At 37.9% G+C, this 14,212-nt stretch overlaps 1 protein-coding gene across 29 annotated transcripts in view; it reads right to left on the minus strand.

Annotated features, from left to right (window-relative positions):
- SOX6 (SRY-box transcription factor 6) overlaps window positions 1–14,212 on the minus strand; it is a 600,111-nt gene that overhangs the window by 76,863 nt on the left and 509,036 nt on the right. For 21 of the 29 annotated variants that reach the window (XM_074336057.2, XM_088791655.1, XM_074336055.2 and 18 more), the window contains 3 exons: window positions 9,549–9,698; window positions 3,789–4,014; window positions 653–840 (listed from right to left, as the gene is read on the minus strand). In XM_074336057.2, the coding sequence (XP_074192158.1) occupies window positions 653–840; window positions 3,789–4,014; window positions 9,549–9,698 (564 nt within the window). The remainder of the gene's footprint in view (window positions 1–652; window positions 841–3,788; window positions 4,015–9,548; window positions 9,699–14,212) is intronic. The other 8 variants (XM_074336065.2, XM_074336060.2, XM_074336049.2 and 5 more) reach the window with 3 other exon arrangements.

Consider the following 14,212-nt stretch of genomic DNA (forward strand, 5'->3'; position numbering starts at 1 on the left):
ATACTGACATTACATGATGTATTTAATATTTAGTTCTTGATTGTCTATGTTCCCTTATTTAGAATCTCAGTTTTACGGGAGCCAGGGATTTGTATCTGATTTGTTCACTGTTGTATCTCTGGTGCCTAAAACTGTCTATTACAGAATAAGCACTTGATGAATAATCTGTTGAATCAAAAAAAAAAAAAAATCAATGAATACATTTTGTACGCTGCTTTGTTTTAGCTTTTGGCTCTGGCTGGTAGGCAGCTTAGTAATAAACTCAGGGTTGAGTCATAGTAATGTATTAGCCTTCATCAGGAGGATATGTGCTTCTTCCTTCTGTTTTAATATTCTGATATTCTGTTCTTATTCTAATAACCTTATAAATCCCCTTTATTATAAGATATTTCTAAGTCTTTTAGAATGGGACACAATGACACCAATAGGCAGGTAGGTTGGGCGCCTGGCTGGGTGCCTGGGATACGATCCACACTAAGTGGGAAAGGGTGTAGCTGTCAATCAGCAGTGATGCCTGAGTGTGATACCAGACAGCCCTCAAGCTAGAGCCCAAATCTTTGGCTGTAGATTGATGCTTGAGAGCCTGGAAAGGGCCAGATGCGATGAGCCAATGGGTGTGGCAGAGCCAGTGAAGGAGGGAAGCACGTTTTACCTTTTCATTCCTGCAGTTGTTCAGCCCCATATTATTCATGGAGGAGAGTTTCCCATCAACACCGTGTGGCTGTTGCTGCTGTTGCTCCCGCTGGATCTGTTCTCGCATCTTCCGAGCCTCCTGAATGGCTTTCATCACTGTATCCTGATCCCCAAACAGGGCAGGGGAGTTGAGACTGGACAGGATATCTGCATACACAGGATGCATTATTAAAGGCTTGTGAGGTGAGAATCATAAAAAAAATACTGCTACTCCCCACTCCCCCGTAGAATGCTGCATTCTCCGGACAAGAAAGGGGCATATTTGCCAGTAAGAAAATTGCAGTGCTGTGCATGGAGCACTGATAGCCAGGGCACCAAGCTGTGCTGGGCTTTTTAGCTCTTGGAGGATAAACCAGCACTGCAGTTTCTGTGGGTTCTGTCAACCCACCTCATAGATGAAGGTTCCTAGATTCTAATTGTGTGTCTATATACATATGTATCGGTCCAGGCTATGTCTAACAATTAGTGGGAGAGTAGTAGTGGTGAAGCAGGGGGTGAGGAAGGGTACAGAGATATCTGTTCAGGCTGCCCATTATATTCGGTGTGCGACTTCAGGAAAGCTGTTTCTGGCCTAGCAGAAAAAATCTGTGAGGCTACATGTGTACTTTAGTGACATGTGTATCTGTGCGTTCAAATGTCCACTGCAGGAGAGAGGGGGTGGGAGGAATACACCACAGTCTCTGTTCCCCAATCACTGGCTGGTTAATGAAGCATTCTACTCATCATGCTGCCTCAGTTATTTACCAAGAGAATGACAACCCATTCCCTGTCCCCAACCCGGACACCCACTGCTCTCAGCTTCCTGTCTTCGTGATAGTGAGGCTGCACGGAGTGGGAATGGTTTTCACAGAAGTACAAAGCTTCAAATAAAGTGATAATAGATATTTACTTTCATTATATCCCATGCAACACAGTGGGGGAAAACCAAAATTAAACGGACTAATTTTTCTTCATATCGTGAATTTTACTAGCGGTTAAAATTAATGCTTTAGGATAAGCTTTTCCAATTCTAAACAAAAAGAAAGCAATTGCTCGCTGACTGATAGATTTCTACTCTGTGGTCAAGCTTAACATGATCCACTTGTTTGTATCCTGGTATCAGCATTTCATAGCATGTGGGTGCGTGTGAATGCGTGGGTGCATGCACACACTTCTCATAGCCCGACAGGACGGGAAACCAGCCGACAGTCAAGGTCACACCACGTGCCCATTTGTATGCAGTGCATATGCACATGCATTGGAGTTTTGAAAATATTCCCAAGACTGTCTATGAAAAAATTTTAACTCAGTCATTTTTTAGGATATAGAAAACCCCTGTCTTTCGTTCTGGAGTTTTTCTGACAAAAATTCTATCCAGTATTGTCCGGACCAGAGGACTATTAATTCAGTCCATTTCTAGCTCATGAGCTAAGAAATAAGCTCCCTTTGCTGAAGTATAAACTCCATAAGAGCAGGGCCTGTGACATAATCATCTCTGTCCCTCATGATGCTCAGAATAGCAAACAAATGCTTTCAAACAAAACTCAGACGTGGATGGTAGGTGAGCACTTCGAGAGCCAGTCTAGTATTTACTGATACTGGCTTTTTTTCGTCCTCTCACAACAATCACGTTCATGCACTGGAAATGATTCACATCTCTCTTCCACGGTGCTACCATGGATTTGGGCTGAAAACCTCCGGCCCGAGGAAAGAGGCATCCTGACTCAAAATGAGAACAGGCTGCTGTATCATTCCTAATGTGCACATTTCAATGAGGAAGATTTCCCTCTCACCACTCGGAAGATTCATTTAGACTCCCACAATTCAGCAAGTATTCCAACTGTGCGTTCACAAACAAGAGCACTGAGTTCTTTGTCAGACCACCTGGATTCTAGTCTTAGCTCTGCTGACTAATAGCTACATGGCTGTGGGCAAGTCATTTTACCTGCAAGAACCATAATTATTCTACCGTGAGGGTGACAAAACTATACTACCCACCGCATAAGGTTATTGTGAAAAATAAAATAGATAAGAGAGGCACAATGTTTTCTTAAACTGTAAAGGCCACACTTACATATTATTGTATTTATTATAATAAGCATTTCAGGCTCCAGGACTCAGTAACACAAGAAAGGTAATACGGTGAAGAAACGGGAGTTCTAGTCCCGAATCCCTTTCAAGCTCTACGTCTGTATTTGAAAATTAAGAGACTCAGAGTATAGCAACAATAATGTTAATACCTATTTGGCACTCTGCTACTGACGCGTGCTCTCACATTTACCGTTTCATTCCATGTCATGTGCAAATGTGTTCATATTCGTTCAGTCCAGTCTTTTTAAATCGCATGCCTTTCAGGTGCCAGACACCAGGTTAGGCACTTTATATGCATTTTTCTCTTAATTTTCATAACAATCTATGAGAGAGTTAAAATATTCCCCTTTTGGAGATCAGGACACTGGATTCAAAAACAAGAAATAACTCTCCCAGGGTCATATAGCTAGTAAGTGAAGGCTCTCGGTCAAAGTCTGTCTAATGCCAAAAGCCATGTTTTGCCTCCACACTTCTCCCACGGGAGAGTTCAATACTCCTAGAGATACTTGGCAATATACCTGTATCAGCAGATATAAGAAGCCAGAGGATCATTATGACACATCTTATTAGATTCTAATTTTATTTCATATTCGGTCATTGAAATGTGTCATTCCTATTTGTTTTAATGCAAACTCCTAAGGCAATGGATGTAACATTCACATACATTTTTAAAAGAAAATATAAAATAGCAAAGAAATACTGGACTTCCAGCAGGCATCTGAGGCCGGCTCACTTTGGGCTCTTGCAACGCTCACAGTCACTCCTGCCCAGAGTTACTTCAGTGGCAAAGCACTGACCAAACAGAAATTCCTAAGTCTCTGATTCGCTGGCTCTAACATATCGTCATCTAAATAGCCCATCCCAGCAAGGTTTACATTATGGCCTTTTCCAAAAAGTTCTAATCATCCAAGACACCAAATTGGGTTACGCTTCGGCAGACGAGATTTCACGTGATGGTTTTCCTGGACTAAGAACACTTTGGAAACAAGGATCAGTCATCACTCAACAGGTTTGCTTTCGTTTACCTAATTCATAAGTCTCTTCCTGGTGTTGGCTTTTCCATTTACCTAGAGAGGATCCCCTTGCCAAGCTTCCTCCGATGGGGCTGGGGATGCTGCTTTTGTTGGGCAGATTGACCGGGCTGGTTTTGCTGGCTGGGAAGAGGCTCTGGGTGGGAGAGGTTGGGGGCTTTGCAGGTTCGGCGGTCTTAGGTCTGGAGGAGAGATTCAGCGGCTGTGCTGCTGCTTCATCCTACAAGAGTTGAACATAAATAATTATTTTTTTTTAAAAAAGAAAAGACAAATGAAGCACATTATCACTTAGTAAGCCACAGTTGTTTTACACCTCCCAGACAATGCCACATTCTCCTCCAATAATAACAAAAGAAGCTAATTATCCACCTCCTTGAAGATTCATCAGAAGGAAACCTCATTAATTTCCCTGTGTTATGCTTCTATTTACATTAACTGTGTAGTTGGATCATTCTTTTTGCCAAATTAAAATCTGAATTAGCTCACATTACAGCTTAATTTCCTAATGTGTTTTCAGGGATCTAAATTAACCTAGGGCATTTACAAAGAATTATTTAAAATTTCAGCAGTTCTGTAGTGCTTTTGTGTTGTTCTCTTCTACAAAGTTCCTGGAACTATAAATAGGCGCTGCAGCTAATTTTTTTAATACATATTTTAAATCAAACAATTGCAAGTACTTTAAAAATGGAAACACGGAAGGCCTTCTTCTGATCCCCTGGGCCTCTGCCCAGGGAACCACGTGCCACAGCACGGCTTCTATGTGGCTTTCTGGGTGTGGGCACTCTTTATGGTCTGTATTCTCGTCTCTCTTCATGTTTAAAATTAATTTTTGCAAAGAACAAGCACACATTATAATTATGTTTTACATATCATGCTATATGCAATTTATTTTTCATGTCTAAAGTAATGTCTCTTTATATTCTTTGCTCCATATATTTACAGAATGTCTATTTTAAGATGCCTGTCCTATACTGAGTATTCAAATATCTGGCTTGTAACTCTAGTTTAACCAGCAGTTTGAAAGCTAAGCTCCTCGCCTCTATTTTCTCCATTTATCCTGCCCTAAAACACCCGTAACACTTTCATCATTCTAGAAATTTAGTTGTAATATGAGCATATTCATTTAAGTGTTCAGTTTTAAGATCTGCATTATTATATTCTAAAATAAAATTGTCAGCAAATGTTAATTCCTGTTTTGCTTCTGAGAAGGCATAGAACTTGCTTTTAAGGTCATGGTTTAAAACACAGAATGGGGCTTGGAAACAACATTCTCTCCATTGGCAAACCTGTGACCTCTGGAGCTCAATTTCTTCATTTGTTAAAAAAAAAAAAAGGGAAAGGGGGGCGGAGAAGGACGGATTCTAGCTGATCTCTAAGGTCTCTTCCAGTGATGATGGTCATTGTTTAAGGGGAAACAAAATGGGATGCCAGAAAATGCTATTCAGGAAGGGGAATTAGAAAAAGAAAATTAAAACATCACGCACAGCGGAGTCTGTATATACCAAGCACTGTACTAAACATTTTCACATATATTAGCTCATTTAACTATCAATAAATCTTTGAGGTTGGGCAGTAGTATTCTAAATTTACAAAGGAAGAAGGGGGTCACAGTAATAAAGTTACTGTCCAAAGCCATATATGGAGGGACAAAATTTGAATTCTAGTTTATTGGGCTCCAAATACCCCGACCCCTTTTCTGCTACACTACCAGAGAAAATAAGTCATTTGATAACGTAGTGATCCCCTAGGATTTTTTGTTTTTGTTTTATTTCTGTCACGGTAGGAAATAAGTAATTGGGCCCATCTATGTTGCAAAGTTCTTTTACTTGTATCTAGACATAGGTTCTTAGGAAACACAGTTATATCCATTATGAATGTCAAAATTATCCAATATGTTTAATTACATGGTACTTTCTTTTGCTCTGAACTCACAGGATATTTAGACTGGCTAGTTCCTTTATTCATATCTAAAGAATAGTGATTTATATGCTAGGCATTTAGTTTTCTTCATGTTTTTTTGTTGTTGTTTGGGGGGAGGGGAGGTCAGTGAGCTTTCTAGATATCTGAGTTCAGAGTTTTCTTCAAATTTGGAAAATTTTCAGCTATTACTTCTTCACATATTTTTTTCTCTTCCTTCTCCTAGTGGGGTTTCTGTTGCAAATATTAGGTCATTTGATGTCCCACAGCACTTGTTCCTGTGTATTTCATTTTGGATGGGTTTATTGTTATGTCATCAAATCCACTAATCTTTTCTTCTACAATGTCGAATCTGTTGCTAATCTCAGACAATACTAATCCAGTGTACTTTTCATCTCAAACACTATTTTTCATCTCCAGACAGTCAATTTAGGTCTTCCATGTCTTACCTTAAAATGCTATGTTTTCTTCTACCTTCTTGAACTTAAGACGTTTATAACCTCTGCTTTGATTCAGCTTTGAATATACTCTATTTTTCTAATTCTATAATTGCCACTTCTACCAACAATGCCACTGGTCGTGGGAAGCACCACCCAACTCCCAATCCCATAAATCCCTTCCCACCATGGGAGGCCTGCTATTGGTTCTCCCAGACTGCCCTGGCCTGACAGAAACTTTGTGGGTGGATTTTAGGGAGATTTGTCTACCTCCTCAGGTGCCTATACTTGTAAGTCTCATATAATAGCTGTTGTTACTGTCTTATCTAATCACTTTATCATCTGTGTCATTTTGGGGTCTGTTTCTGTTGATTGAGTTTTCTCCTCATTATTGTCCATACTTTCTTGCTTCTATGAAAGCCTAGTAATTTTTGAATGGATGCTACACATTGTGAATTTTACATTGTTGGGTGTCAGAGCTTGTGTATTCCTTTAAATATCTGCGGACTATTCTGAGGTGCAGAACAATTTGAATCTTTCTAGGCTTACTTTAAGCTTTCTTAGGCAAGTCCATAGCAGTTCTTAATCCAGGAATAATTTGGCTCCATTACTGAGGTAATACCCTTCTGGGGACTCAACTCGATGCCCTATGTGTCAGAAGATCTTTTCACTCTGGCTAATGGGAATACAAGCTATTCTCAGTCCTTTGTGAACCTTGAAATTGATTTCTCTGTTAATCTGGTCTGTTTCCCTGGCCTTAGATAGTTCCCTCAAGCATATCATTCATATGCTGATCAATCCTCAGGATACATTGAGAAACCTTCTGTAGCTATTCAATGTACTCTCTCTGTGCATCTCTCTCCTCTGGTACTCTACATCACAAATTCCATCTACTTTGGCATCCCTAAACTCTGAACACTATCTCTTTACTCAGGGAACCTGTCAAACTCAATGTAGGTACCCCTCCCTGCACTATTGTCTGGAAATTCCCTCTAGACAGCAAGCTGAAACAACTTACTAGGCAGTAAGCTGAAACAAGTGCTTGCCTCACTTGTTTCTCTTCAGGGATCACTATCTTGTATTCTTATTGTAAATGTCTGAAAAACCATTATTTTATATATTTTGCCCTGAGTTTTTGTTGTTTAAGTTGGGAGAGTAAATCTGGTCCCAGTTCTTCCATCATGGTTGAAAATCGAAATCTTCTAGTTATTTTGTTAGGCTCTTTCTTGGTATACAACCAGATATTTCAGTTACAAGCCCTCCTACCACCACCATCACCACCATCTTCTTTCTTACCATCAGACCATCATCATCACTAAACTAACATTTATGGAATACTCACTATATGCTAGAGGATGTATTATCTCATTTAAGATCCATAATAGTATTAACTTTCATTTTACAGAGGAGAAAACTGAGGCAGAAAGAAGTAACTTTCCCAACATGACTTGGCTGGTAAAAGTGTTAGAATTGACATTTGAACAGAAACATTCTGACTTCTGATGTTGACAATTATAGCAAATAAAAATTCTGGGGGAAAAGAAGGTACATAAAACCATTTATGTTTATTTTTGTTACCTTCAGCAAACTATGCCCTTTGTGAGGTGGTCATGTTATATACACAGGGAAAGCAAGGCATATAGAGAAAACCATGAGCTATTTTAGTGACCATAATTCTTTCAATTAGAAAATTATGAGATTGTTTGCAAAACTTCTTCAATAATAGATAGGAGCTATTTTTAAAATTTAAAACATTTGCTTTATGTTTTGATCTATATATTTTTAGCCATACATACAATAAACAATCTAATAAGGATAAGGAATGTTTCCTTTGTTATTAACTTAAAATATAGTCAAGTCAAATTACATAGAGAATGCCCTAAGAATTTGCATGTGGTCAAGTGAGTAATAAAATTCAGTTGGCCCACAGAGCTGGAATGGTAAAAGCAGATATAAACTTGAATTTAACCAGGGAACATTTTACTCATCCAGTAAAGGGTTGGTTTGGTGCAGTTCCATTTGGCCAACTCACTTATAAAATGACTTTTTCATGTTAAAATATCTAATGCTCAATACCTCAAGTTACTGATTTTGATATGCTCATGCTCTAACAACTATAATTAAACAAAGCGCCTTGGTTTGAGTTGTAGTGTTCTGACTCTTACAAATAGAAACTCTTGGAACACAAAATATTCTGTTTCCATAAGTCATACTCTTATTAAATGTAAACTGCCTATTTTAATATTTCAATATTTCCAACAACAAAGCATACAAGTCCATCTATTTATGTGGAGAACCTAAAAACATGGGTGGCATGAAATTAATTCCTTTGGGTGGGGCACAGACAGAACTATCGCCTTTAATGATGTTTACTTTTTTTTCATCTTTGTCATTTGGGATTCATATTTTTAAAAGACCTTTCTGAAATCTCACAATTCTTATCTGCCTTATTTAGAAAATAAAACAATTTTCAGTGATTTTGTAGCACTAAATGCTATTTTGTCGGCTTTGGATATTTTCCATGTGAAGATTTAATAATGGTAAATTTTCTCCAAATGCAGTACTTTGAGCATATTACAATAAACATACCCCTCTAAATAGGTAAGTCAATTACATGAAACAATTGTTTCTGTGAACAGTTTGAATTTGTTAATATAGGAAGGAAAGGCAATCATAAAAACTAACCAGTACCACCTATAGGTACCAGCTGCAGCACAAAGTTGGAATGGATCATCAATTTCCTTGGTCGCCAAGTACCTCCTGGCTGCCTCATGTTAAGACACTGAAAATCAGTGAGGAAAGGTATCTGTTAATGTCCCAGCCATAACTTGGGAGAGCCTGTTTCTCTTACCACAACTATATGACCTTAAAGCATGATTATGTAATGATACCACTCATTCCTCGGAGCCCATCTTTATAACTGTTTTTGAAAGGGAGACCTTTATCAACAAACCATATAAAGTCCAGCATTAGGCTCTTTTTGTTCCTTTTTCTAAATCTAAAGTTTTGAGATCCTCCTTCTCTGATACTGTAAGTTGGTTCCCCACCTGTTTGAGGAACTTAGAAGTGCTGCAAGTCTATGACAAACACTGGTAATAAAACCATGGCCATTCATGCCAATGAACATTAAAAAAAGAAAAGCTAGAATCCAAAGGGGAAAAACTCTTGAGAAGGGAGTTTGCAGATTTAGGTAAAGGCTTCACAATATGGCACTATTGTTATCAAAAGGGAAACACCTGTTCCTCAGTGCTCAATCATGAAATGTACCATAAAGAGGAGCATTTTGGGGCTCCTTTATGTTGCTTTGCTTCCTGCTGTTTATTCCCAGCACTGCCTGGTTCACTACCTTTCTTGTGAAGCTATTTTCCAAACTGTCACCATGATCCTGCAAAGCAAGTACCTTAACTTGAGTTACCGGGCTGGTCCCTCTCTTTTCATTTTTTATCCCAGTAGGTGAGACTGCCCCTGCTGTGTTTGGTGGCTGTGGAGTTGATGGCATCTTTGCTCCAGGTGACACCTGCATGCTGGCCAGCTGAGCGGCATAGAGCTGCTGCAAAACAGGGGAGACAAACAGTATCTCTTTAAATGCAGCTGAAATGGAGTTACAGGCAAAACTTACCGTATTGTTAGATAACTGTATCTCTGACAGCTCTGTAATTTCTCTTTCACTATTTTTTAAAGAGGAAAATAAGAGAGACCGAATAATGTAAAAGAAAGAACCAGTCCTGGCACGGGACTCATCCTCTGTCCCTGGTCTTTCCGGCAATAGTTTTATGACCCTAAACAAAGGACTTGATCACTTTAGAGTGGTTTCTTCAATTGCACGGAAATGAATTTGACTAAATGGTCTTGAAGGTTCTTTGCAGTGCCTAAAATCTTTATAAAACATTCTTTAAATGTTGATATGTCCATTCGTGTAATTTTAATATTCAAGAACTAGAAAAGGAATCTGAACTTCCCTAGGGATTACTAGAAGAACACCGTTCTTATTCAATTCTGACCCAGCTTCTCTGGGGATCTTTTCTTTGGAAACGATCACAGTGCTGCTCTCAAAATCCCTGAGGCCCAGTGGCTGTCATTCTTTTCTTAGGGTCTAATTTCTAGGCAGCATATAACACAGTCCGTAAGAGAATATAGACAGATTTGTAACAAAAGAAAATACTACTAGCAAAATAAAAATCAAGCTTCTTTTTCCTAGCACAGGATGTTAATCCTTAACTGTCAATGTATTAGGTTTTGGGTGAAATCGGCAATAAATGAATATGGAGATCTGCTAGTTAGAGATCTGCAGAATTCAGATACCTCAATCTTAACACTCTGTAATGCTTGAAAACTCCATTCAAATATTTTCTTTTCTTCTTATCATCAAGATTAAGCCATTACCTTGATAGTCATATTTCTATCATAATAAACAGAAAGCTTCCTAGTTCATCAAGCACCGAGAAAATAGCTCAAACTTTGCCACATTAGTAGCGGAGAAAAAACAGGTGGTTTGTATGTAATTTCCAGCATTACTATCATTCAGATGGACAAATAAAAAAAATTACAGTAATCAAAAACAGACCTTTCAGCACATGTAATTAAATGAAAGCTTAATAAAGAATAATTTGCAAGAGCCAGATGTGCTTATGTCATGATTGTTGCTTTCTTTGGAACAATTTTTCTAATATAACAAGCCTCTAAAGAAATTAAAGTTCCATAATTCTGTGTGTGCAATGACTCAGTGGCAAGAAAAACTCACAAGTAAGAGTCAGTCGAACTGCTAGAACTTGGGGAGTAGAGGGGCCTATCTTTTTGGTTTCCTTTTCACTCCGTTGCATCCTTTTCCTTTGAAATTTAGCCAGGTGTCTTCAAAAGCAGGGCAAGTGAAGCTTCTGAAAAAATTCTGCTTGGACTAAGCCAGTAAAGAAAAGTTCTATACAGAATGGAGTGGAGATGGTGGAGAATTGAAAGAGTATTGGCTACGTAGTAGCTGGTGTCATGACCGATATGCCCTACTTTTGAGTACGAAAGCGTCATGAAATCTTAAGGGGGCAAGAATCCTTAGACATCACTTATGCCTTCCTTTTACCTTAATAATTCACAAGAGCAGAAAAAAGTCTAATCAATCTCAAGTCCTTCAGGGTATTTCAACTAGTGAAAAGGCAGAAAAACAAGTGTTTGGCAACCAATCCATTTTTTAAAAGGCTGCCTAAATTCGGAAATCCTTCAGATTGATTGAACAATAGTTACTTTTTAGAAATAGTGTGATGTTCATTGCTTCCTCTAAAGCTTCGATAACCATTTATTTTATATCTCTTTCTAGTGGGTTGTACCTAAGAGAGGCAAGACCCCATAAACTCTGAGATTCCTCAGAGTTGTGATTCCTCGGAGTGCCTTGTGAGTTGTGATGACTGATACAATAGAGACAGAGAAGTATGGTCATATTCCACATAACTTACAGAGCTGGGTAAAATAAACAGTAAGCTATCAGATAAGATACAGTAGAATGAGCCTTGAAATAAAAATCAGAAAATAGAGTCCAGTGTAAAGATAGAGGCACTCATGAAAATAAAGTTTTCATATTTTAACATATGATTTTAGATATATGTAAGTATCATGCTTTTCAGACTGAAGACCTTAGATCTGACTTGGATAAAAAGAATCCCATTCATTGAATTGGTACAGGTTTAGAAGACAATTTCACAGATAGCTTATCTTCTAAGATAACATTAACTGCATGCTCTATATGGAAGTCTCTGTGTTAGATACTGAGGAGGATTCAAAGTTTTGGAACAAGCATATAGTTCTGGAGCACATGTGAGATATAGATCTGTAACACTTGATTTGCACTTTTCTTGTGATGCTTCTCACATTTTTAAATCTGTGTTTAGTTATGCACACGTGTCTTATCATCTTTGGTAGACTGTAAGCTCACAGAAGTCGTGCTCAATCTAATACATAAAAGATAACCAATCAATTTGTTCTGAATTAACCTATAGTATGTAAGGTCACTGGATGTTAGGAAGGAGAGACATTCTCTCTATATAAATGAGGCATCAGAATTGGTATATGATTATTATATATGCAATGAATAATTTTATGTTGCGTTAAAAAAAGGGGAAATAAATTGAGCCCAAATTAAACTATATTGTTTCTTCAAAAAGAAATGATTCTTTTGAAGTCACTTGTTAAAATGTTGACTAGATAGCTGCTCAATAATTTCTAGCATCACTGACCTGTCTTAAACGTTTCTAACAAATTATACTGCTTCCACACTAACTACAGAGTAGTACCAATTTTTCTTCTTTGTCTAGTTACTTATAAATTTAAGCCTTTTCTAAACGCAACTGCATCCTTTTTGGAAAGATGATAAAATATTAGTTATTCAAAGAAATAGCTTCAGTTAGAAATAGCTATAGTCCTTTACAGACTAATGGTTTTAGGAAGGAAGAAGGTTCAACTCCGATTAACCATCACATAAGGGTTTACAAAAATACCATTCCCCATAGGATTCTCAGGTCATAGTTGATAGTCATAATGATGATAATAATGAATATTCATTTCCAAACACAGTTGGGATTTTAGAAATCAACAATATAGTAAAGTTTATAACAGGCTTAGCCAAAGTCCCATAAACATTTACACTTTGGTGAAGACTGTTTTTGTGAACATAGATTTTTCCATTTCACTTTTGAAAAATGTTCAGTGATTGTTTGAGATATTGAATTGTTTCTTTATCCAAGATATACAAAATAAATGCAGTGCATACCTGTAAAAATGAGCCTAGCTAAATATTTTTCAAAATTATAAAATCACTCATATTTTATTGGAGCACTTTCAGAAATGCATTTACTATTTTATGGCTAAAAATATTCCACCTTTATTATTAGTTTGGTTTTAATAAAGTAGTCAGCATTAAAATTTCAGTAAGCTGAACAATAACATACTTGGCACATAGAACTGAAAGGGCCTTAACAGATCATTTAGTCTAAGTCTGACCCCTTCATTCTACTGATGAGCTGAGGTCTAGAGAGTAGAAGTAGCATGCCCAAGATCATACAACTAGTTAGTATTGGAGCTAGAACTCTCTAGCTCTCACTTTAGCATTATCATTTAAAATACAAATGGATATATGATGAACCAACCTTTGCACCTTTCCAGCACTGATGAATTTGTTCAAGGACAAATCTTTACCGAATGCTTACTATTAGCTAAACACTGTGCTAAAAACTAGAGGCACAACAGTTAGCCACTCAGAAATAGTCCCTGCCTTAATGGAGCTAGAAAGAGAAACACATTAAATAAATGCTTAGACAGTAACTGTGAATTATGGTTAAGGGAAGAGCTGAGAAAGAAAAATACAGAAGGGCAAGAAACCGTCCAATAAAGGTGTTTAACAGTCTGGAGGATCAGAATAGCTTCTCTAAGGAGGTAACATTGTAAGTAAGAATTATCCATGTGGAAAGGTTGATGAAGATCCTTCCAGAGAAGAAATATCAGTTATTATGGTTCTGAGGTAGAAAAGAGGGTAATGTTTTCAAGGAACTTCAAGAAGGCCAACGTGGCAGGACCGTTGCGAGAACGCGGAGTGGCATGAGAAGAGGTTAGAGAGCAGTGGGGTCTTACAGGCAAAGTTAACAATTTTAGACTTTATCCCCCAAAGAGAAGCATCTACATACAAAGGAGCAATGAACTGACAGCAAGACGCAGAGAAGCTTTTCTATGGGTTTTCACCAACTCATTGACCCATCTTTTAAATACATTTGATGACGAGAGTCCGATGAAGAGCTCACAGATGCACAGAACACCTGTAACAGTGTTTCTGGAGTTCTCGTCCTGAGCCTCGCCTTAAAGGAAAACCTGTCTTGCGTTTGAATCCTAGTGATACTTTAATAAATAAACCTGCTTAGACGCAACACAAAACAGTAGGTCTTACCAACCAAACTCAGCCTTATGGTAAAATTCTTGAGTGCCTTTGATTACGCAATCTGGTCTATGGCCAGGACCTAAGAAATTGATTGTCAAAGTCATTTTATAACACTACTGTATTTGGGAAGAGAGGCATGCTTTGCCCCCAAAATT

The sequence above is a fragment of the Rhinolophus sinicus genome, chromosome 14 (assembly GCF_057876585.1).
Source record: "Rhinolophus sinicus isolate RSI-liver-muscle chromosome 14, RSI-T2T, whole genome shotgun sequence".
Classification (NCBI taxonomy): Eukaryota; Metazoa; Chordata; class Mammalia; order Chiroptera; family Rhinolophidae; genus Rhinolophus; species Rhinolophus sinicus.